The sequence below is a fragment of the Gouania willdenowi genome, chromosome 24 (assembly GCF_900634775.1).
Source record: "Gouania willdenowi chromosome 24, fGouWil2.1, whole genome shotgun sequence".
Classification (NCBI taxonomy): Eukaryota; Metazoa; Chordata; class Actinopteri; order Blenniiformes; family Gobiesocidae; genus Gouania; species Gouania willdenowi.
The window spans coordinates 23,557,520-23,582,589 of NC_041066.1; the positions used below are offsets into that span (position 1 = coordinate 23,557,520).

The window sequence follows — 25,070 nt, forward strand, 5'->3', positions numbered from 1 at the left end:
GAAGATGAGGTTTGAGCAAAATGAGGTGATTTTTCATGTATGAGAAGTAGGATTTCCTCAGAAGAAAAAACAGAACATGCTGAATAACATAAGCTTCTGCTGCCCTGGGTAAAAATTGATTTAACAATGGAATTAATTATTAATATTATTGAACCTGTCCTAGTGGTTACACTTTGCTGTTTAAGGGGAGGTTTGAACTTGATTTTTTTGTACCTTGGCTGATGTGTTGCTCTCTGCTCTGCAGCTGTTGCATCGTGGAGGCCTGGTGTGCACACACCACCACTGCAGAGTCCCTGAGCGAAGGCCCAGCTTCCAGGGACCTGACCTCCGTAGACAGCTCCTCCAGCCTCACACCCACAGCAGCAACTTGGACGAGTCGCGACTGAAGGATTCAAGAGGAAAATTGTAATTAATGCAAAGACAAGTGAAAATGTAATTGGAATTGAAATCACACAAAGGGGATGATATCAGGGCTCAGACTTACTTGACATTCCCCCCTTTGGTTCCTGAGCTGAGCTTGGTTACATTTATCTACAGTAGAGGTGGAGTCCAACCACCGGTCCTGGTCCTCCAGAACACGGTCCAGCTCCTGAAGTTCTGCAGACACGGCTAGGGATCGACACTGCATGTGGACGTGGTTCTGCGCTGCCTGGAGTTCTCTAGAACATGTGTCCCACTCGGTCTGGATCACGTCCATGTTCGCTCTGATGGAGTCTACGTCTACGGCTTCTACAGAAAGACAAGAACGCACGTGTTAGCCATCTGTATTTACTATTGTCTGCTTTAAAAATAACTGTTTAAATAGAAAATCTACCTCAAGTTAGCAATAATTTAAAAAAAAATACCTTTGAAATCAGAAATATCCATAACAGATGTGGGCAACTGGAGGCCCCAAAACTGAATGAACAAAATTAGTCAAAAAACACAAAGATGCATGGAATATTACAAAAATACACGCAAAAAAACAGGAGAAAAATACACAATTACTCCCAAAACACACAAAAATAACAGAAATACAAAAAAACACAGAAATACTAGAAAATAAAAATACAAAACAACACTAAAAATACACAAAGTGCCTCCAAAAAACATACAAAATGATAGGAAATTGTAAAAAAACAGCAACAAAAATGTATAACCAAAAAACATGCACTAAATGCCTCCCAAAACATACAAAATTACAGAAAAACACAAAAACGACCACCATAACATAAAAAATAAAAAATGTTCCAAAAACAAGAAAATGCACAAAATAGAAAAACACACAAAAGATAACACAAATACACAAAATGTCAAAAATAAGAAAAAACAAAACAAGGATACACAGAAAAAAACACAAAAACACAAAAAACTATTACCATCATAAACAAAAATAACAGAAAAATATACAAAACAATAACCAAAATACACAGGAATTACAACAAACATATCAGGGGAAAAAAACTAGATCAAAAATACACAAAATGCCTCCAAAAAACATACACAAAACGACTTAAAATATAAACAAAAAGAACAGAAAAATATTCAAAAATAGATGAGAGAAATGTGGCCCTCAAATCAGACCAAGGTGTTCTGTGATAAAGGTCGCTCGTCTATGATCTATAAGTATATTATATTAGAGATGAAGACAACGCCAGAAACACCTTTACCACTATGTCTCCCTTATTAAACCTTATTAAAAACTAGAAAAATAACAGTTTATTTCCATATCTTATCAATCATGACATAATATAGAAACTTTCCATTCCTTTCATACCTCTCTCCAGCTGCTCCATCAAGCCCCGCCCCTCCTGGATCACCTGACCAACTGCTGGTTCTTTAGCATTGAGTTCCAACTCCAACCCCTAAAGTGACATTTATCACACATTTAATATTTCCTTTTGAAAAACATGCTTTAAACCAATTAAAACGTAAAGACACGTGTTCGTTATGAAGACCTTCAGATTCTCCTGCAGCTCTACAACGTTCAGCGTCGTGTCTGGAAACGTTGACGTCAGAGGCTGGACGGACGTCCTCCATGTTTTAATCCAATACATTAAATCACACAGCTTATTTTCATACCTAAAACACAGCAAAACAACAGGAATTGTCTCCATCGCGTGTTGTTTTTTATCCGAGTTAAATCAAAAGTCTCCGTTCCTACTTTTTTATGACTTCTGAGTCCGTCTCCACGAGTCTTTTTTTAGGAGGACCAGGCGGAGCCAGCTCCGCATCCACAACGATCCGCTCTTCCACCTGAGTCAGCCCAGCGTCTGTCACTGCTTCCATCACCTGAGCATGAGAAGGACACACAAAGAACTCATAATAAATGTTGCATAGAAACACAACGCTTTCCGTAAAAACAATTGATAATACAAAGGCAATATTCAGGACAAAAGGCGTGGAAAACTGGTAAATGTACTCTTCAGCTGAAGAATTTGGAGTAATTTCAAATAATTGTATCATGTACAAACATCATTATTAGTATCCATTTAAATGAATATAATTTATTTACCGGTATATATTTATTTATACAAACGCCATTGTCTCTTATTAAGAGAAAAATGGGGCAGTTTATGGATTTTATACTCTAACGAAAAATACATCAGAACCAATTTACTCCCAAAACACACAAGAGTTACAGAAAATTACAAAAAACAACCACCATAATAGACAAAAATAACAGATAAATACACAAAAACAACAGCAGATAAACACAACATAGACTCTCAAAATACACAAAAATAGAAGAACATATAAAACAAATACCAAAATACACAAAAATTACTCCCCAAACACACAAAATTCCTCCAAAAACAAATAAAAAATTACAAAAAACGACCACCATAATAAACAAACAGAAAAATATACAAAACAACTCTAAAAAAAGACACAAAAAAATAACAAAACTACACAGCAATTACAACAAAAATATCAGGAAAGAAAAATACAAAATTACGTAAAAACAAAATGAATCAAATTCATGTTCAGTTATGGACGTATATGCGTATGACAAATACACAAATTACTCTCAAAACACAGAAAAATACACAAAATGCCTCCAAAAACCACACAAAACTAGAGAAAAATACAGAAAAACGACCATCATAATAGACAAAAAGAAACAAAAAGAAATATAGAAACATTAACAAAAATCCTAAAAAAAACAACATACAAAACGATAACAATAAATAAAATACACAAAAATAAATGCTTGAAAATTAAATAAAATGAAGAACACCACAATAAAGTCCTACTTAAAAACCTTTAAGGCAATATGTGTATGAAATGTGTTTTTATTTCCAACATAAATACCAGGAACGCACCTGGAAAGAACAATCCTCGAGCTTCTGGACGAGTCCGTCCCATCGGTGGGCCAGATCTTCTGTGTCTGCTTCTATTTTAACTGCAGCCTCAGCGCTTTGTAGCAGTGACATCACATCCTGTCCTTCATCCGTCACTTTGTCCAGAGTCCTTTTCTTCTTCTCCAGCTCCTCCTTTAAAACCTGAGCGAGAGTCAACGTGCCAGGTTAGAAACACGCTTCAAAACGTACCTGGTAGCGGCCTTCCCGTTGCCATGGATTCGGTACTCACTGCTAGGCGGCGCACGTTAGCGTTCAATTCACTGGGGTCTTTGAAGTTACTGGTCTGTACTTCGTTGAGAGCTTCCTCTTTTTCACTCAACCACAATCTGAACAAAGTCTGTGAAAGAATGAACATTTGTCTTTGGTTAGATTTTACGTTCTGAAACATTAAGTTACATTTAAAAAAAAATAGAAACAACTTGTGGCTCAGATTTTCTGAAATTTCCCAAATTCCGTTTAAGGTACACCCATTTCCATGTCATTTTACAAGCTACTGTTGTTAATGGGAAAACGTGAGTCCCTAATCAATAATCAATGATGTGGTACCTGGTCAGAAAGCAGCTGTTGCCAAACCATGTGGACGTCCTGTAGCTTGTGCCACCTCTCCTCTGTCCAGCGACACACAGCGGCCCAGCGTTCCCCCAAAGACTGACAACAACACATGGTCACACTTTAGAAACAGTGGGAACTTACCACTAAACATATATACGCAGATACAATGTTTTATATCATTTTTCAGCCTGTACGACAAAGCTGGATTTAACTTCTAGGATTAAATCACCATGGTAACTTAGGCTGAACACCTACCCTGGTCTGCACCAGGTTATGAAGTGGATCAGATCTGAGTGAGTGCTAAAGTCCCGCCTCCTGACCAATCAGATCTCTTGTGCCCAATGTTAGAAGATCCTGGTTGGTGCAGATCTATTTTTTTTTTCCCTTTTTTTCCCTTTTTCTCTCGTTCTTTTCCTTTTTTTCTCTGGTTGGTGCAGATCTGACAGCAATAAGAAAGACTATTATTATTGGTTAAATGTTAAATTAATCATTTCATTTACTGATGACATCCCTTAGGACAGTGTTTATCAACAGGTGGGTCGGGACCCAAAAGTGGGTCGCGGACCTGTACTCGGTGGGTCGCGGACAGTTGTTTTTAGTCTGAATTACTGGTTTTAATTCAATTGTGACGTACAGTAAGTTGCTCTACACAGTTTCTCTTATTGTGATTGGTCAGGAGCACACACGTAGCCAGGCTGAAATCACTATGTTTATATCCTGCTTCATAGTACAGCTTCTGTCTGACAGAGAATGTTTGGCTAGGTGAAGCTAATGGAGAGATATCAGGATAAAGTTATCCAGCTTTGTAGTACAGGCCCTCAGAGTCTAAACACTAGACGCTAAACGAGTGCTAGCTAGTCTAACAGCTTACTTGTAGTTGCTCCTCCAGTGCTGCGGTGGCGCTCTCACCACTGTTCTCATCTACGACCACCACCATATGTGTGAGCGAGTTGACCTTTACTTGCTCCGCCTCCAGGTCACTTTGAAGTTCCTGTGAATGAGAGATGATATTATTGTAACTGCAGACATTAAATATAATCAGTAATCTATTAACTGACTTTGTGTTGCTCTATCCGGTGTTTGTGGTCCTCCAGGTCTTTAGCTGCTGCTTCCATCTCCATTCTTCTGATTCGCTCCTCAGTCAGTGTCAGCCAATCAGAAAGCTGCTCTAACTGCTGCTGTTGCAGGTTCATCAGGACTTCATGGAGCCTAGTGCGACACAATTAACATCACGAATGACAGAGACGGGCGTCTATCATCACAGCGGGAGCCGCAAAAATGTGATGTTGTTTTCGAATACATTTTTTTGTGTGTTGTGTCCTTTTTGGGGTTTTTAACTGTCATTTTGTGTATTTTTTTGTGTGTAGTTTTTCTCCAATTTGTGCAATTGTGTTGTTTTGTTTTTATTTGTTGTGATTTTGTGTGTTTTTTATGTCATTTTTGTGTATTTCTCTACTCATTTTGTAGTAATCCTTTGTAATTTGTGTGTTTTTGGAGTCATTTTGTGTGTTTAGTTTTGCGCTCGCACAAAATTAGGGCTGCATGTTGTCTATGTCTGGGGTGAACATTTATGGTACATTTTGTGTATTTTTGGTGTGTGATTTTCCTCCAATTTGTGCATTTTAGTTGTGGTTTTTTGCAGTATTTGTGTACGTTTTTCTTGTCATTTTCTATATTTCTCTGTTATTGTTGCAGTCATCTTCTGTATTTTGTGTGTTTTTGTGCATAGCTTTCCCCCAATTTGTGCATTTTTGTTGTTTTTTTAGACTAATTTTGCATTATTTGTTCTCATTTTGTATATTTTGCTGTTATTTTTGCAGCCATCTTCTGTATTTTGTATGTTTTTTGAGTTATTTTGTGTGTTTACTTTTGAGGTAGCAAAAATCAGACTGGGGCCACATGTTGTCCATGTCTGGCTTACATATTTGTGGTACATTTTGAGTCATATTGTGTATTTTTCTGTCATTTTGTGTGTCTGGAATCATTTTGTCTCTTTTTCTTGTGATTTTGTTGTCATTTTCTGTGTTTTTGGTTTAATTTTTTATCTTTTTCTCTGTTTTTGGACTGATTTTGTTGTGTTTTTGGTTTGATTTTCTGTCTTTTCCTGTGTTTTTGTGTGATTTTGAGCTCCTCTGCGTACCTGGCCTGTCTGTCCATGCTGGCCACACGAAGGCTCTCCCAGCGGGAGTTGAGGAGGCTCATCTGCTCACGGATCTCGTCTTCTTCCTCCTCCGTCAGGTGACCGTGAGCGATCAGCTGGTTTCCCGCCTGCAGCACGTTTCCCACGCTGCTCTGATGAGCCGTCAGCTCCATCATGAACGCCTTCAAAACGGCAAAAAATGACAATGTTAGCAATGAAACCGTCTTTGCATTGGACTGAGTTGTAAACCATTTAAAAGCCCAGAAGAAGAAGAAAAAGAACAACAAGAATAAGTGACAGAATAAATCTTTTTGATGGAGAAACTGAAACATTATCATAAATTACACAAAGTAAATAAACTTTTGTCTGTTTTTGTTTTCTCAAGCACACACATGAAACCATTGTTAAATTATTTATATATACTGTATAAATAAAATATATATATATATATAAATATATAAATATATAAGAAATTGCTAATAAACAAATAATATTAATAATAATAATAATTATTATTATTATTATGTAAAATGTACTAAATCCAAAGGAACATAAATTCACTGCATATAGAAATATAAAAATATTTTGGGAAGAGGTTAAATATTCCAAACAAATTACAATGAAATCCAAATTATTTCCATTAAATCCCTGTAGAAATACAGACTTTTCCTATTTTATTTAACGTCATGAAATAACGTTAAATAAATTGAAATAAATTGAAATAAATTGAATTGTCTGCTTTGTTTGTTGTGTCTATTATTATCCATCCATCCATTTTTAGATATTATTTTTATTTTATTTTATTCAATTGTGATTTTGTTATTTGTCGTTTTTGTTAAACCCTGTGATACAGCCGTGTTCATCTTGAAAGTTAAATAAGATTTGTGATAAAGCCGGATTATTATAGTTAGAAAGAATATAAAATAAAATAAATGAATACAAATAAAACAAATAAAATTAATGAAATAAATAATTCCATGTATTTTTGTATAAGCAGCAGAAGAAAAACCACACAAGGAAAAAGTGTGTGACAAATAAAAAACATTAGCTTAGCTTAAGCTAATGTGTCAGCGGCAGAAATCGAGAATATATTAATTCACATTTCCTCCTCATGATGAATGACTTCATTCAGTAAACAACAACAACAAAAAGAAGCAGATAAAGAGTAAAGGAGGATTTAAAGGCCTTCAGAGCTACTAAGAACGTTGCTGTTGCCACATTTGCACAAACAAACGGCGTCATTATTCTCTTTGTCATCGTTGTCAGGCTCACTCTTGAAACGTGAGAACGTGAGGGAACAACGAGGACGGTGACAAAGTGAAACCTCTTGTTTAAGACCGTCTGTAAAACAGGATTTGGGTCTTATTGTTGTTGATCTGCCAGCTTTGTGCGTTGGACATGGATTCCACACATTCATCTTCCCAAATAGTCCCAGAATCAGCAAACTGTAGGAAGTGTGCCAGAAACACAGCGATCTAGGCCAGTGCACCAGGCACTGTGGTGCACAAGCGTTCCCAGAGGAATTCCTGGCATTCCCAACATGTACAGAGTCGGTCCTGCCTGGCTGTGTGAGACTGATGTGTGTCTTTACACTTCACAGGGACTGGAAAACAAGTTTTAGTTCAGGGGCCAAATACGGAACAGCTTGATCTCAAGTGGACCACCGTTTTTAAGCTGGAAAACAAATTTATTGTGTTGTAGTTTTCACTTTTATGTGTACATAAAATACTAAATATGTAAGAAACTGACAATATCTAAGCAATAAGTGACAGACATCAGTCCCGACAGGGTCTACACTTTAAATTTCCTCGGTTTTGTGACCAATTTATATTTTATTAAGGGAAATATAATGTCGTAATTTGATGAAAATTAAAGAATTTTGACTTTTTAACATTAAAAAATTGTCTTGCTCGTTATTAGGCATTTTGTGCGTTTCCTGACACTTTTGTGTATTTCTGTTGTTGTTTTGTTTGTTAGTACTGTGGGTTTGCAGAGTCATTTTTCATGTTTTTCTTTGTTGTTGTTTTGTGCACTTATGTTGTCATTTTCTGCAATCTTTTAAAGTTCTTTGAATCATTTTGTGTATTTTTGCTGTTGTTTTGTGTTAATTGAAGTAATTTTGTGTATCACAGTTTGTTGTTTTGTTAATTTTTTAGTAGTTTTGTGTGTTTTTGGAGTATTTTCTGTGTTTTTGTTGTCTTTTACTGTATTTTCCTGCAATGTTGTAATTTTTTGTATTTTTTAATATATTCTTGTTTTGTGTATTTTTCTGTCATTTTGTAAGCTTACTTTGGGGGCCGCATAAAATTAGACCAAGTGCTGCATGTGCCAGGTACCTATGTGGTTTAGAGGGACAAGAAACTCACAAACTTCCCAAAATCCGTCTCCAATAAATGTCATTTTTACGTTTAGAAGATTGACTTTTTGAAGTTTTGAAAGTGTGATAGTGGTCATTTGTACCTCGTGCGTGTGGAACTGATCTTTAACTTCTTCCACATCGTCCGACACCTCGTCCTGGACGTGGAGGGTGTCCTCAGCTGACAGCAGCCAGGTCAGGACCTCCTCCAGGGTGATCTGGTAGGTGTCCAGGTCCACCTCCATCAGGCTGCTGTCCAGCTCCTCTTCTGTCTCCGTCAGCGTGCTGGGGGTCTCCGGACGGGGGCTGCTGCCTGCTTTCTCCATCTGCATTAAGGTAAAACAATGATTACAACAGGCATGGGCAATAGGTGGCGACCCCCAAAAGTAAACGAACAAATTGACTGAAAAAATGTACATAAAATTACAAAAAAAAGAAAAAAAGGACAACAAAATAACAGAAACATGTATAATACCACAACAAAAACACATACAATTACAGAAAAACACACAAAATCAACCAGAAAACAGACAAGACGACAAAAAATGACAAGAAAAAAATACAGCAAGATAACATAAATATATAAAATGACAACAGAAATACACAAAATTAACCAGAAAGATGACCGAAATACACATAACTAACAAAAGGTTTTTACATAACGACAACAAAAATACACAAAATAACCCCAAAAAAACATACAAAGTTACAGAGGAATAGGACAAAAAAAATACACAAAAATTAACAAAAAACAGAAAAGATGACAAAAAAACAAAAATAGACAAAATGACAACAGAAATACACAAAAATAACAAAAGAAATAAAAAAAGGGCTGAAAATAAACAATAATGAAAGGTACATTTACAAAATGACAACAAAATGTCTCAAAAAACATACATAATTGTAGAAATTATACAAAAGGACACCAAAAACACACAAAATCAACAAAGAAACAGAAAAGACTAAAAATAAACAAAAATAACAGTGACATTTACAAAATGACTCAAAAACACATAAAATTACAAAAAAACACAACATATATTAAATGACAACAGCAATAAACAACATTAACCAAAAGTTTTACTAAATGACTAAAATAACAAAATAAATAAACACAAAATTACTCCAAAAACCCACAAAATGACTAGAAAAATAACAGATAAATAAATAAAACCACAATATGAATACACAAAAATGCAGTTTCTTCACTTAATAAAATACATCCTATAAATGCTGCACTACTAGAATGCACTGAGCACAGATTTTCCTGCTCTTTTCAGACAAAAATAAATTGCAGGCATATTATGGGATGTTGGGTGTGGCGCCATCACACCAATCCTAAGTTTAGGAATAGCACGTTAGGAATTTTGGGAGAGAGAAAAAAACCAGTCCAAATTAGAGAGCGAGAAGTTCTGAGTGAAAGATGCTAACAGGTGTGTGTGTGTGTGTGTGTGTGTGTGTGTGTGTGTGTGTGTGTGTGTGTGCGTGTGTGTGTGAGAACGGCCACAGCAGCAACAACTCAAACAGGCTTTTGTTTCCAAAGCTGAGCATGAAACTCTGGTAAAGGTCATTTAGTGAAAAAAAAAGATATTTTGGAAAGAGTTAGAACAGCCTGTGCGTCTCTAGTTAACACCAGGATGAAATAATAGCAGAGGAAATTACAGCTCAGTCTATTTATTGACTTGGCTGTTAGAAAAAAATAATTAAAAAGCTGTGGTCTTGTGATCTGCACCAGTGGAACAACTTTATTCTCACCAAATAATTAGAGACACCACCTCTAAAGTCAGTATTTATTCTGCATCTTCTTATTTCTTCTAAAGAAATCCTACTTCTAATGCGCTAACAATCACCGCGGCTGCGTTCGAATAGTCCCTCCTATCTCCTTTCCTATCCACTTTTCCTAAACCCCGTTGATGAGGTCACAGGGTTAAGGAAAGGTGTTAGGACACTTCCTAAAGGAGTTAGGGGAAAGGCCATCACATTGTTTTCACAATCAGACGCACTTCCACTACGTGACGTAATAATAATAATAATAATAATAATAATAATAATAATAATAAAGTGGTGAAAAAACTACAAATTTCCAAAAATGGACTACAAAAAGCGCATTTATAACACTTTCCACAGATATAATCGTAACAAAAAGACGGTCATCAACATCAATATAAATTATTCGATATCATATATTATAGTCAGTGTAACAGGAGGACTCTCTATGCAGCTATCCTATGCTGCTGCCACATCTCCTCGGACACATTTTATTCATATTATTCACCGCTCGTCACGTCACTGAAGCGATAAAGTGACCAAAAAGTGTGACAAATTACGAGTGATTTAAGCCACTATAGTCACTAAAGGTGCGTTCAGTGTGAACGCACCTTTAGAACAGGCTTGTATTCCTCAAACATCGGCTTATTTCACCCATCAGGGTGAATAAATCACTCTCTTCCGGGTGGTTACCATGGTAGTTTGTGTAATCTCTCATCCATTGATGATGGCTTTTTATCGCGCGCGTGCAATTAAGTAACCCAAGATATGCATACTCAGGGGTGATTAACCCACTTCATACCAGCTGTAATGGAATCAGATACTCAGTTTCCCATCGCTGGGTATGTTGACCCAGAGTTTATGGATAGACTCAGAGTTTGTTAACCCTCCTTTATGGAATACATCTCTGGATAACAAAAAAGCACATAAACAAACATAACTACCACAAAAATGTACAAAATGACAACAAAAGTACAGAAAATGACAACAAAATACACAAACAAAAACTTCCGAAAAACACAAAATGACATCACAAATACACAATATGACTCCAAAAGAGAGGGAAAATACACAACAGGATAACAAAAAAGCACATAATAAACAAACACACACAGAATGAAAAAAAACACACAAAATAAATGTGTTCTTTCCTGTATTGATGCTCAGATTGGTCATTATTCTGAATGCTGACATGAATATACATAATGTGGCCCTTGAATCAAACAAACACATTTTTGTGGCCCCCACTCTGATAAAATGTGCCCAAAATCAATCACCAGAGGATTAAATCCGTGACAGCTGTTTCACAGTAAATGAAGACATAGAGTGGGTAAATCCAGCCATTTATTTCCACGTTTCCTGCCATTCCTTCACAGCTCTGTGTTTCCAGTGAGTTTTTTTAATTTTTTTAATAGTGGGACCATGTCTGAGTGTTGAGTCATAGCCTGGCTCTCTCTCTGTGCCTCAGCCTGCTGCGCTGAGCTATTCACCACCAGGACTGGAAAAAAACGACAGGAATGCCTCTTTTTTTTCTCACAGTGGGTCTGACTCATCCAACCTGGCAACACGCAATAAGGAACTCCATTCCCAGTGTTCTCTATGACCTTCACACTACATCTAATCAGAGGCGGGACAAGTTGCACTGTTTTCTGCTTTCTGCTTTCAGCTTTTTAACTGTTTGTGAATTGACTACACCAGTATTTAAATTAAAAACACTGAGTGCTTCAGGGAAAAATCCACCTCATCATGGGGGGGGGGGTTGGGGGGAATTAGAGTGATTACATTACATTACTCTAGTGTTTTCTTCACTGAAAACAAGCTACGCTTTGTTTTATACGAAAACCACTCAAGTCATGTTTATTTAGCTCGTGCAGCAAAGGATTTGTTAAAAACATCACTCAAAATAAGTGTGTGTGTGTGTAGAAGTGGTGACAGAGAAGAAAAACAGAGGTCTGATCCCTTCTTTTCCTTCTTCTCCGGCCGTATGTTTACAGTTTTACCGTTTAAATGATCAACTTACAGAGTTACTGAAGGATGAGTTCACAAAGAATGTAGGATTATTAAAGAAGTTAACCGCTTTAATTTTGCCCCAATAAATTGAGGAAGTGTAGTACAGCCCTCTGCTGCAGCCGTCTCACTGTAGCAGGAGGGAGGGAGGAGGGAGGGGCTGCTGCTGTGTTGATCCTGGTCCCACTCTCAACATTTTTGTCAAACTATTTAAATTTGTCATATTTGCCAATTTGCTATTGGCTGAGAACAAGATCATGTGACATTTTGGGAGCATCTTGCATCACAAACAAGCACTGTTAGCCCTGCCCCTTTTATTAAAAACTATCACCTGCAGGCTAGAGGTATATGGAGTAATGAGTAGCTAGTTAGCATAGCATAGATTGTTCCTTGGAGATTTTCATAGTCTAGACTGGGCGTGTCTTAACTGCTCCAGGAGCCCCGCCCCCGCTCATAATCAAGGCATTTTTTTATTTCCTCCCTAGTGGCAGGTCAGCAGAAAGCAGGGGTTTAGTTACTCGTTAAAGGTGTTTTTTAAAAAAGCTTTACAGAGTTTTTTTTTACCTGAGCGCCAAAACCTGGCCCCGAGTCGTCAGGCTGTACTCTGAATTTACGAGGCAGCGTCTCCACTTCTCTGATGGCCTCCATGCTCACGTCTTTGGGCAGCACAGCGAACAGCGACGTGATGTACATGATGATAGACTTCTTATCTGGAAGCTGCACCGCCACATCTGGAACACAGAGGTGGAACACGGAGACAGAACCAGGTGAGAAAAAACAAACATGAAATTAGAAAGAGATTAAATATGAGTACAAGAAAAACAAAACAAAGGGTTTGTACATTTTTGTGGTCGTTTTTTTCATATTTTATTGTTATTTTTGTAATTATCCAGTGTTTTTTAACTTTTTGTGCATTTTTGTTGACATTTCGTATTTTTTTTGTGTTTTTGTTGTTGTTTTGTATATTTTTCTGTCATTTTGTGTACTTTTGATGTCATTTTGTGTGGTTATCTCTAATTTTGTGTGGTTTTGGAGTCAATTTGTGTTGTAGGAGTCATTTTTGTGTATTTTTAATGTTTTTTTTTTTTACACTTTTTCAGTCACTTTTCTGTGTTTTTGTGGTTGTCCTCTGTGTTTTGGTCATAAATATTGGGTATTTTTTCTATTTTTTTTTAATGATCTTATGAGTTTTTGGACTCTTTTTGTGTATTTTTGTCATTTTGTTTTTCTTTGTTGTTTGTTTGTGTTTTTGTTGTCGTGTTGTGTGCACTTTTGGGAGTCAATTTGTGTATTTCTGTATGTTGTTGTAGTTTTGTATATTCTTCTGTCATTCTGTGTATTTTTGTTGTCATTTTGTGCACTTTTCTCTCATTTTGTGTACTTTTCTGTTGTGTGGTTTTGGAGTCATGTTGTGTTGGCGGAGTCATTTATGCGTATTTTTGATGTTTTCTATACTTTCTCAGTGATTTTTATGTATTTTTGTGGTATTGTTTTCAAAGTCGTTTTGTGCGTTTACTTTTGTGGGCTGCAGAAAATTAGATTGAGGGCCGCATGTGGCCCCCGGGCCGGCAGTTGCCCATGTCTACCTTAGCCAACAGTTTCAAACCAGTTTCAGTTTAGCTTAAATATGCTTCTGACAGATCGTTAGCCAAAACTGACATCAGGTCATTTCTTCCTCCAGCTGAACAAAGGGCTGGTGAACAGATACTGTGGTTTAAAACGTGAGAATGCATCTGGACAGCATGGAGATGTGGGTAATTTGTTTTTAACTATGATTTATTGGCTTCATGAGGGAAAAACTGATGTTTAAAAACTACATTTTGGTGAAAGTTGCAAATCTGTAGCACATACTGTATTTGGTTTTTATCATTTAAGGCTTTATGAGTATATGAATATATACCTTCAGGATCCAGGAGTTTCTCTATAGCTAGCTTGTCTTTGGCTACTGTGAAGGCGTGATCCAGTCTCTCCACAGGACTCATCCTCACCACCGTCTCCCAACCGAACGCATTCGGCCTGAACACAAGACACACAACGCAGCAGGACACAAATACGTAAAATGAGAAAACACGCAACCATTTATTTATTTATCTGTATAATATCCACTGTTATCCAGGAAGTTTAGTATTATTTGCACCATAGTATATAGTCATCTTAAATATGTAAATCTTTGTTTTAATCAGAATTAAAATGGGTCAAAAGTGACCAAAAATAGTGGTGAAATGGGATTTTTTTTAAAAGCACAGAAATTGGTTAAAAGTTACAAATTTGAGTGGGCAAAAACAGACAGAAAAGTGGTAAAAGGGGTTCAAAGTGTCAATATTGGAACTATTAGTTTAAACTGTCAAATAATGGACATGACAAATCATGACTGTGGTTAAATTGGCAAAAAATGAGCATGAAATATGGTGAAAAGTGACAGCAATAGGTCAACATATGTGACATTAGGTGGAAAAGTGGTGGAAAGGGTTTATAAGTGCTGAACATGTCTTGAAAGTGGAAAAAATGTGCATGAAAAGCATTCAAATTTGATGAAGTGTCAGAACTGGGAGTAATGTAGCAAAAATGCATTAAAAGGAGCAAAAATATGGCAAAGTTGGTGTAAGTTGCATAATAAGGGTAAAAATAAGCAAAAATGGGCTTAGATTCATAAAAAAATAATAATACAAGTTACTTGAAGGCATATAGCGACCCCCTTCCCAGTGTCTCGCAACCCCAAATGGGGTCAATATTGGAACAATTAGTTTAAACTGGCAAATAATGGGCATGAAAAATTGTGAATGTGGTTAAATTGGTAAAAAAAACAAGCATGAAATATGGTGAAAAAAGACAAAAATGGGTGGGAAAAGTGGTGTACAATGTCTTGAAAAGGGGAAAAATGTGCAGAAAAGGTATTCAAATTTGATGGAGAAATAGGAGTAATGTTAAAATATGGCAAGTTTGCTGCAGTTTCAGAAAAATGAGCAAAAATGAGCTTGAATTGTTTGAAAAAATATTCCTAGATTCTTGAAGGCATCTGGCGACCCCCTCCCTGTGTCTCGCGACCCCAAATGGGTCCTGACCACGAGGTTGAGAACCCCTGTTTTAAGGGAAGTTCAAAAACAATCAGGAGCCTCTATGAATATATGAATATATTTTTACTTCCACTACATCAGATCTCTTCATCTACTTCAGACCTATCCATAGATATAACATTATTTATAATTTTCAAACTCTTTTTATATTTGTAAGGACTTTTTATCACGAGAACTTTTTTCAGCAGGAAAAAACACTAAATATGCAATATCTCCAAAAATATGAGCCGAAGTGACATAGTTTTTATGAAGATATTACAGCATTTACCGTGTCATTAAACCCAAAAATGTTAAATCTTTTCTGTCCTTTCCTGTGCGGTGGGTGCAGTGGTAGCAGTAAGTGTGGTGGGTGCAGCGGATGCAGTGGGTGGGGGACGTGTGTTGAGATGGTTTGGTTGTGGAATGTGAGTTTAGTGATCCAACTAAAGCCCAGGACCAGGTCTAAACCAACACACTGGGTTTTCTCACAGTTCTGCAGCATGTGTGTGTGTGTGTGTGTGTGTGTGTGTGTGTGTGTGTGTGTGTGTGTGTGCATCAGAAGTTTAAAAGAGGGGGTATCAAAAAGGGGAAAACACACCCCCCCCACACACACACACACACCCTGTAAGCCCTGACCTGTTAACCTGACCTCCTGCCACCTAAACGACCAGCCATTTATTATTATTATTTTTTTTTTTAATTGAAAAAGTAAAAACAAATTTCCATATTGGGAATAAAGTGCGACTGCAAAGCTTTACCAAATAATATTAAATCCTCTGTGAGATTGATCAAATCATTTTTAAAAAGAGAACCTTGCATTAGAAAAAAACCTCAGACGGAAAAATTTATTTTTGGATTTTGACTTTTTAAAAATCGCCCTCAAAAAATTTCTTTTAATCCAATTTTGATTTTATGTTGATTAATCGTGCAGCCTGACTAGTACTTGTGCTCAGTTTGGTTCATTAGTGAGCAAGTATTCTTTACTTGTATGTTAATTAGGGGGCGGAGAAAAACAAATCCAGGGCTTCCCATTGGCGTTCAATAATATTCCAACCAATCAGGGAGCTGAGTTTGGTTTTAACCCCTCCTACTTCATTTGCATTAAGTCCACTAGTACTACGAGTTTGGTTTTACTAGTACTACTAGTGAGATGTTAGTAGTACGAGTTAAAAAACCTTTTTGTTTTATGAGGTAAAATTTTGGCTCACATTGTAATTGGAAAAAATGGTGGTCACTCTAATCGTAATTGAATTGTAATTGAACATGGGTAATTGAAAACATAATTGTAACTAAAAAGAAGTCAGGGTCAATTACACTCAGATTTAAAGGAATGATTGTTTTTATGATCATTCATTGACTCTGTTGACCTGCACTAGCACATGCCCACCTGCACTAGCACATGCCCACCTGCACTAGCACATGCCCACCTGCACTAGCACATGCCCACCTGCACTAGCACATGCCCACCTGCACTAGCACACACCCACTTTGCCACATTTTGCCTATTTAAGCTACCCTTTGCCATTAAATACCACCTGGTTCCTTTTTATTTGCCCATTTTTGGCCACTCTTACTCCTTTTGACTCATTTTAGTCACTTTTCACTCTTTTCTTGCCATTTTTTTACCACTTTTCATAAAGTTCTGGCACTTTTTCAGACTTTGGCTCCTTTTTCCAATAAATATCCCTTTTTTCCTATTTTTTGTCTATTTTTGCACATTCTTTTTGACACATATCCCATTTTTGTCCTTTCTTAAAAATTTTTGGGCCACTTTTCCTCCAAATAAGCTAACTTTTGCCCAATGAATACCATTTGTTACCTTTTTTCAGCACATTTTTCCCCTTTTTGTTCCACATTTTTTACTTTTTCACTATTGTTTACCTTTTCCCATTAAATACCACCTGGTTCCTCTTTATTTGCCCAATTTTTGGCCACTCTTGACAACTTTTTACCCATTTTAGTCACTTTACACTTTTTTTCTAGCCATGTTTTTGCCATTTTTGGACCATTTTTGGCTACCTGTTAATATGTCTGCCTCCACTCGCTCGTCAAAAAAAAAAAAAAAACGTAGCAGACCGGACCGGCCCACTTTGGGTTGACGGCCCACTGGGGCGATGACCAGTCCACCCCTGCACACGCCTCACCTGAAGTGGTGGAGGATGGCGTTCATGGCCAACCCGTCGGCCCAGCTGGAGGTGAAGTTGAGCACGTTGACCTCTGGGTAGGAGCGCGTACACTGTCGTACCCAGCTCAGCAGGATCTTCTCACTGTTGGTCTGTTGTAGGTTGGACATGATGTCTTTCATCACATCTTTGACCTGAAAACAAGGACGTCAAGTGTTCACAATAAACACAAGTTCCCACAGGGAACGCATTATAGACAGTAGCTGTGACGTCTCCACCTTCTCTAGAATAATCTCTCAAAAACAACTAAATCTCTGTTTAGTTTTATATTTTCCACCAACTACAAAATCTTGATTAACTTCATTTAAAAGCACTTAACTCATTTATGTGTTATCAATTGAAACAATTGAATTAAATTGCTGCAAATATTTCCTTTTTTTTTCAGTTATGAAGGTTGATTTTTTTTTCCACTTTATTATTCAATAAAAAATAAAAAATTAAATTTTCAATACAAATGCAAAAAAAAAAAAAATGTCTTTGATTGAAAATATGTTTTTCCTTAAAATGTTTTATTATTTTGATTGAATAATAAAGACACACATGTACTACCCATATTATGGCCCAAACACAAACATTATTACTTCAATCAAAAAAAGAGGAAAAAAGTGTTTAAATGCAATTATTTGGGTCCCAATTATTTATTTATTTTTCTTTGATTGAAAATATTTATTTTTGATTGAAATAAACTTTTTTTGATTAAAGTATTTTTTTATATTGCGATTGACTAATGAAGACACAAATCTAACCTCCATATTCAGTGTATATATATATATATATATAGTTTTGTCAGTTATTTGTCATTTTGTGTGCTTTTAGAGTCATTGTGTGTATTTATCCATCATTTTCTGCATATTTGTTGTCAATTTCTACATTGTTGGGGTCACTTTCTTTGTTTTTGTTGTTGTTTTCAGTATTTTCCAGTCATTTTGTGCAATTTTGTTTTCAGTTTGTGCGTCTTTGGAGCTTTTTTTTGTGTTTTTGAAATTATTTTCATTGTTTAAGTGGTTGTTGTGTCTGTCTTTGTTGTCATTTTGTGTTTCATGAGTAAATCTGTGTGTTTTTAGAGTCATTTTTTGTATTATGTTGGGCTTTATATTCCTTCCAACTTCTTGAAACACAGTTTTGGGGTATTTGGAGTATTAGGAGGCTGTCAGTGCTCAAACCTCTAAACCAGACTTAATAACTAATAATCTTCGAATAACAACCGTGTTTACATGAGCACAAGCATCAGTGAACAATACATCAATGCTAGTGTTCCATCATGTGTTTGTGCAGCGCTACCTGCCAGTGGAGGATAATACTCCAGATGAGGCCCAGAGTCAGTTTGTGGTTTCCATCCACGATGTCGGTCCCTCCTATGTTTACCAGCTCCACCTGGGAAAGAAAAACCAGCAAACACAGACAGAACATGTGATGATCACACAGGAAAAAATCTAATGATTTACTAGTACTACTAGTGCATTCAACATCTTACTAGTAGTACTAGTAAACGTAACGCAAATGAAGTAGGAGGGGTCTAATGTAATGTAAACGTGGTTTTGTAAAAGAAGAAATAAGAATATTAAGCGTCACACCCATGTAGAACATCAAATAGATATATAATAATAATAATAATAATGCATTGGATTTATATAGCACCTTATTTTGGTCACTCAAAGCAGTTTACGTGGCATTATTCTTTCACTCCACATTTAGCGATGGTATATAATAGTATCGTGCAAATGCTACCACAGGAGATGATGGCTCCGCCCTAATAATTACACGTACGTAGCACTATGACGGCTGAGGCCAAGTAGGAAGTGATTACAGGCTAATATTTGTTCAGGATGAAGCAGAGAAAGGAACAGGAGGTCATGTGATGAGTTCGAGCTTCATCTCTGGTTTCCGGAGCAGAGCGTTGACCTCTGACCCTTCATTCCACTCATAATCAGCAGCTCATATTTGCTCTTTTTCACTGCATTTATTAACGTTACCTCGCATGTGTTAATGATTGAGTGAGTGGTTTGTTTTCATCCAATGTTTGTCATGTTATATATACATATATATATTACGTTTGTCACACAAATGTGATTGTATCTAATCTTAAGGGCCACATTATCAACATCCATGGCAGCATTTAGATACTTTACCAATATGAACGTCAATACAGGACACAACTAAGGGTTTGATCTGGTTTTGTTGGACTTTTTTGGAGTAATTTTACATATTTTCTGTTGTTGTTATGTGTGTTATGAGTAGGGCATCGTGTGGATTTTAACCATTCTGATTCCGATTCCGATTCTCGATTCCGAATCTTTGAGTTGTGCAGGTCAACAAGTCACAGATTTTGCAGGAAAAAATTTTTATTTGAAAAAGCTTTTACACAGGTAATTTTTGTGTTTTTTTTGTGGGTTTTTGTTGTAATTTAGTAAAAGTTTGTTATTTTTTGTGTATTTTAGTAATACAGCAAATTATGTTTTTTTTTTTTTGTTGTTTTATCTGTTTTTGCAGTCATTTTGAGTATTTTTAACGTAACTGTGTATTTTTGTCATCATTTTGTGTATTTTTATTGACATTTTGTGTTTTTCCTGTGTCTTTTTGTATATTTTTTACTTATTTCTGAGTATATTTGCAGTTGTCATGTGATTTTAGAATAGATTTTTGTTGTTCTTTTGCGATTTTGTATGTTTTTGAAGTCATTTTCTGTATTTTTGTTGTCATTTTGGAATCGTTAATATGTATTTCTGCTGTTGTTTGCCTGTATTCTGTCCATAAGTGTATTTTTTGTGCCGTCTTGTATATTTTTCTCTTTTTTTGTAGGTGTGCAGTCATCGTGTGGGTTTTAGTTGTAATTTAGTAAAGGCTTCTGTTATTTTTTGTGTATTTTAGTAATACAGCAAATTATGTTTTTGCTTTTGTTGTTTTATCTTTACATCATTTTGAGTATTTTTAATGTAAATTTGTGCATTTTAACGTAACTTTGTGTATTTTTATTGAGATTTTGTGTTTTTCAAGTGTAGTTTTGCATATTTTTCAGTTATTTTAGTGTATATTTGTAGTCATCGTGTGTTTTTTGAATAGATGTGTGTATTTTGGTTGTCCTTTAATGCATTTTATTGTGATTCCATATGTTCTTAGGAGTAATTTTTCTGCCAATGTGTGTGTGAGTGATTTCGTAGTTTTCTTGTTGTAATTTTGTGAATTATTGTTTTCATTTCGTGAAATTATTATTATTGTGTTTTTTTGTGTATTTTAGTAATACAGAAGATTACAAAAGGTTTGTGTTTGCAATCATTTTGATTATTTTTGACATCATTTTGTGTATTTTTATCATTTTTCGAGTTGTTGTTTTATCTATTTTTAGTGTCATTTTGAATATTTTTCTGTTTTTTTTGTGTCTTTGTGCATTTTTAGAATAGTTTTGTGTATTTTTGTGCACTGTACTGTGGTTTCGTATGTCTTTTGGAGTCATTTTCTGCATTTTTGCTGTTGTTTTGTGTTTTTTTTCTGTCTCTGTGTGTGTTCTCTGAGTCATTTTGTGCGTTTACTTTGTGGGCTCCACAAAGGTAGGCTGCTAGTTGCCCATGCCTCTTTTACAACATACAAACTTCATCTCATCTGTTTCTTCTAATGACATCGCAATAAAGTCATGTGATTATGACCATTACATCCATTTAATCAATGGAACACAGTTGTTATTCATCCAGAAACCTTTGCAACAGATCCATTTTACAGATATGATTCAACCAACACGTCCTTTTGGCATGAATAGCATCGTTTTAGCACATAAAACATCAGGTACTCACGTTATTTTGATCCAGGACTTGTAGAACTTTGTTAACGTTGTTGAGTGAGTGCACTCGGGTGGATCCTCGCTCTTTGGTCTGTGGAAAAGGTCAGCGGTTTTTAAGAAGTTAACTATTTACCAGCCGATGCAGGACCTCTGTGGTTTACTTTAACAAAACTTAACTTGCTGCACGGATTTCAGATCATATAATAGAAGAATATCATTCAGCAGATAGAACAGCATTAAATACATGACATTCACCTATTGGTAGTTTTCAGAAAGCTGTGAAAAACTACAAAAACAAAAAAATCTAATAAAGGAAATATAGATATAATCAAAAGAAAGGTGCACATTATGAACAGAATGTGTTTTAATCTTTAACCTAATTTGGATTTATTGTGTTTAATCAATAAGCTTCAATAATGAAGGTGAAATCCTGAGAGGATATTGAGCATTCATGAAGAAACCACTTTATAGAATGTATGAAATATCAGAATAATCTTTCCACGTCTATCCAATAGAAACAAATGTGGTTTGAAACCCACCAGGCTGGTGCCAGTGAGACCCTCCAGTAGATCCAGAAGTTTCTTTCCATCCCTCAAATCACAGAATAAATCTATGATGGAGGATTTTCCCGTCTGAGAAGAAAAAATAAGAAAAACTGTTAAAATAAAGTAATTATCATTTAAATAATGTGTTATTTTGCTGAATTATTAAAGGAAGCTGTGCTTGTTATTGAATTATTTTCATGGTTTCACATATCACTAACAGTTAATCACATTAAAACATAGCTACAAACATCGCACATTATCACAGAACAAAAAAATTAACAGTTAAGTTGTGTTTTAAGTTTAATGTCAAATTTTTAAAACATTTTTTTGTTGAACTTTGGAGGAAAAATCTCAATTTAGCACCGTAGTTGTGTTTATTTAGTCAATGTTGCTTATTATGCCTTTATTTAAGTAATAAATGTTTAAAAGGCCATGTGAAATTATTGTTAGATTATTTGTTTTGTTAAAAAAAAAAAAAAAAAAGGATTTTTATAACGAATCTGTCTGTTATGGAAAAAAGTCAAGAAGGAAAAATTCTGCAAAAAGTGAATTCTCTTATGATTAATTGGTTTCAAATTTTTATAAATTAATCAATTACCAAAAAAATCATTTACTGCAGCCTGGGAAACAGCCCTGTGATTGAATTTAATTGAATTTTAATTATTTTTAAATAAAAAGATAATTTCATGAGTTTTAATGATCAATTTTTAATACTTGTTTCTTGCATCAAATATCAAAACAATTGTTTACTGCAGCCCAGATAACAGCACAGTAATTTGATTTAATTAATTTGATTTAATTAATTTGACTTAATTAATTTGATTTAATTTAATTTAATTTAATTGATTCTTTTTTTTACACATCTTTCTTGTATCTTGTATGACACTTAATTAACAATTTTACTTGTATCAAAGTTATATTAAAAGGTAAATATTAATTTGTAAATGGAAAAACTGAATTTTTCGAGCTTTGACAAAACCCTTAGGATTTATATGCACTGCTTGATTGATCTGATGTAATTGTAATTGAATAGTAAAACACATTACCTTAGAAAACTGTGCATTGATCCATTTGGTGAATGTTTTCCTCTGTACTGCTTCATGTTCATCTGTTAATAAAATAAAAAAGGTGGTTGTTATTAAATGTGCACCAGTAAGAGCTGTGGATTATTTATCTGTGGGATGGCAGGTCAAAAACACACTAAGTCCATTTCCTCATTTATTGAAGCACCTGAATTCATCACGGCAGAATTAATCGACTCTCGCTGTGATGTGTTTTTCAGATTTCAGGTTAAAAGCATCCAGATCAATATAATTAGAGCATTCGCTTCAGAAAATGTGGGAAATTTGTGGGGATTTTTTGAAGAAAATGAGTAAAATAAGCCAAAAGCAGGTGTGGACTGGCCATCTGGCAAACTGGGAATCGTCCCAGTGGGCCGTCCACCCAAAGTGGGCAGGTCCGGTCCGCTACGTTTTTTTATTTGATGAGCGAGTGAAGACAGATATGGTAACAGGTGAACAAAAATGTTCCAAAAGTGGCAAAAAATGGCAAGAAAAGAGTGAAAAGTGACTAAAATGGGTCAAATGAAGAGGAACCAGGTGGCATTTAATGACAAATGGTAGCTTTAATGAGCAAAATGTGGCAAACAATAGTGAAAAAAGGCAAAAATGTGGAACAAAAAGACGCAAAATGTAGAGAAAAAAGGAAACAAGTGGTATTTATTGGGCAAAACTTAGCTTATTTGGGTGAAAAGTGACAAAAAAAAATTACTGAAAGAACAAAAATTTTATAGAAGTGTCAAAAAGAACTGGCAATAATGGATAACAAATAGGAAAAAAGAGATATTTATTGGCAAAAAGAGCTAAAGTCTGAAAAAAGTGTCAGAACTTTTTAAAAAGTGGCAAAAACGTGACAAGAAAACAGTGAGAAGTGACTGAAATGGGACAAAAGCAGTAAGAGTGGCCAAAAATGGGCAAATAAAGAGGAACCAGGGGTCATTTAATGGCAAAGGGTAGCTTAAATAGGCAAAATGCGGCAAACAATCGTGAAAAAAGGCAAAAATGAGGACCAAAAAGATGCAAAATGTCGAGAAAAAAGGAAACAAGTGGTATTTATTGGGCAAAAAGGAGCTTATTTGGATGAAAAGTGGTAAAAAAAAACTCAGAAAGGATAAAAATTTGATAAAAGTATCAAAAGGAACAGGCAAAAACGAACCAAAAAAAAAGACTAAAAGAGTTAAAGTCTGGAAAAAAAGTGTCAGAAATGTTTGAAAAGTGGCAAAAATGGGACCAAAAAAGGTTTTCTGGGGAAATAATAATCACAGAACCACATGTTGAGAATCACTGGCTTCTACATGCCAGTCCATCCCTGGTAAAGACACATGTTGTCAGACCTGAAACTCACACACATGTAACAACTAATAAATCCCAAAAGTTTCCTTGATCTCTGGAAAAAAAAACAAATATTTCACATTCCCTTCCCACTTGATATCCTCGCTCGCCCTTCGCCTTCGTTTTTCCTCCGACATGGTTTTTCTCATAAGGCCTCATTGTGTGTGCGCTGCTTTGATGTGTCTGGGCACCGGCAGGCTAATGTAATGGATCACAGAGACTGATCTATTTTCACTTTGTTCCACATGACAGAAGATGGATTTTTATCAAGAGATGGGCAACTTTTATCACAGCAGGGGCCACAGAAATGTGATGGTCTGATCCAGGCATCAAATTATCATATTTATGTCACTATATTTAGAATAATCTGAACATTAACACAGGAATCATTTATTTATATTTTTGTGTCATTCTGTGTATTTTTGATGTTGTTTTGTGTATTAGGAGTCATTTTGGTGATTTTTTAACGTGTTTTTGCATAATTTTATGCATGACTACAAAAATACACAACCTGAGAACAAAAATAACATCCAAAAAAAATATTAAAATAATCAAGATTACTGCAAAAATACACAAGATGAGAACATTGCATGATTTTATTTATTTTAAAGTGTTTTTGCTAAATTTTCTGCACGGTGGCCTCAGTCACACAATAATGACCAAAAAATAGCCAACACAATAAATAAACAAAAAAAAAGTTACAAAATCACATTTAAAGCACAAAAGGACAAAAAAAAAAAATGCCAAATTGCTTGACGACTACAAATCTACAGAAAATACCAAACATACAGAAAAACAAGACCAAAAATACACAAAATGATGACAAAAATACCAGTAAAAATAAACAACAACAAAAATACACAAAATAAGAACAAAAATACAAAAAAACCTATTAAAAATAATCAACATTACTCTAAAAATACACAAGATATAGAAAAATAACATTAAAATTAAAAAAATT

General features: G+C 35.4%; 1 protein-coding gene across 4 annotated transcripts in view; it reads right to left on the bottom strand.

Moving 5' to 3' along the window:
- Window positions 1-25,070, bottom strand: part of utrn (utrophin) — a 217,543-nt gene that overhangs the window by 166,275 nt on the left and 26,198 nt on the right. For all 4 annotated transcript variants that reach the window (XM_028439117.1, XM_028439116.1, XM_028439118.1 and 1 more), the window contains 19 exons: window positions 22,766-22,827; window positions 21,714-21,806; window positions 21,188-21,265; window positions 18,684-18,776; window positions 17,364-17,536; window positions 14,067-14,182; window positions 12,731-12,897; window positions 8,497-8,718; window positions 6,037-6,218; window positions 4,955-5,105; window positions 4,768-4,887; window positions 3,891-3,992; window positions 3,574-3,681; window positions 3,306-3,485; window positions 2,144-2,271; window positions 1,938-2,061; window positions 1,757-1,844; window positions 485-729; window positions 214-382 (listed from right to left, as the gene is read on the bottom strand). In XM_028439117.1, coding sequence (XP_028294918.1) covers window positions 214-382; window positions 485-729; window positions 1,757-1,844; window positions 1,938-2,061; window positions 2,144-2,271; window positions 3,306-3,485; window positions 3,574-3,681; window positions 3,891-3,992; window positions 4,768-4,887; window positions 4,955-5,105; window positions 6,037-6,218; window positions 8,497-8,718; window positions 12,731-12,897; window positions 14,067-14,182; window positions 17,364-17,536; window positions 18,684-18,776; window positions 21,188-21,265; window positions 21,714-21,806; window positions 22,766-22,827 — 2,601 coding nt within the window. The remainder of the gene's footprint in view (window positions 1-213; window positions 383-484; window positions 730-1,756; window positions 1,845-1,937; window positions 2,062-2,143; window positions 2,272-3,305; window positions 3,486-3,573; window positions 3,682-3,890; window positions 3,993-4,767; window positions 4,888-4,954; window positions 5,106-6,036; window positions 6,219-8,496; window positions 8,719-12,730; window positions 12,898-14,066; window positions 14,183-17,363; window positions 17,537-18,683; window positions 18,777-21,187; window positions 21,266-21,713; window positions 21,807-22,765; window positions 22,828-25,070) is intronic.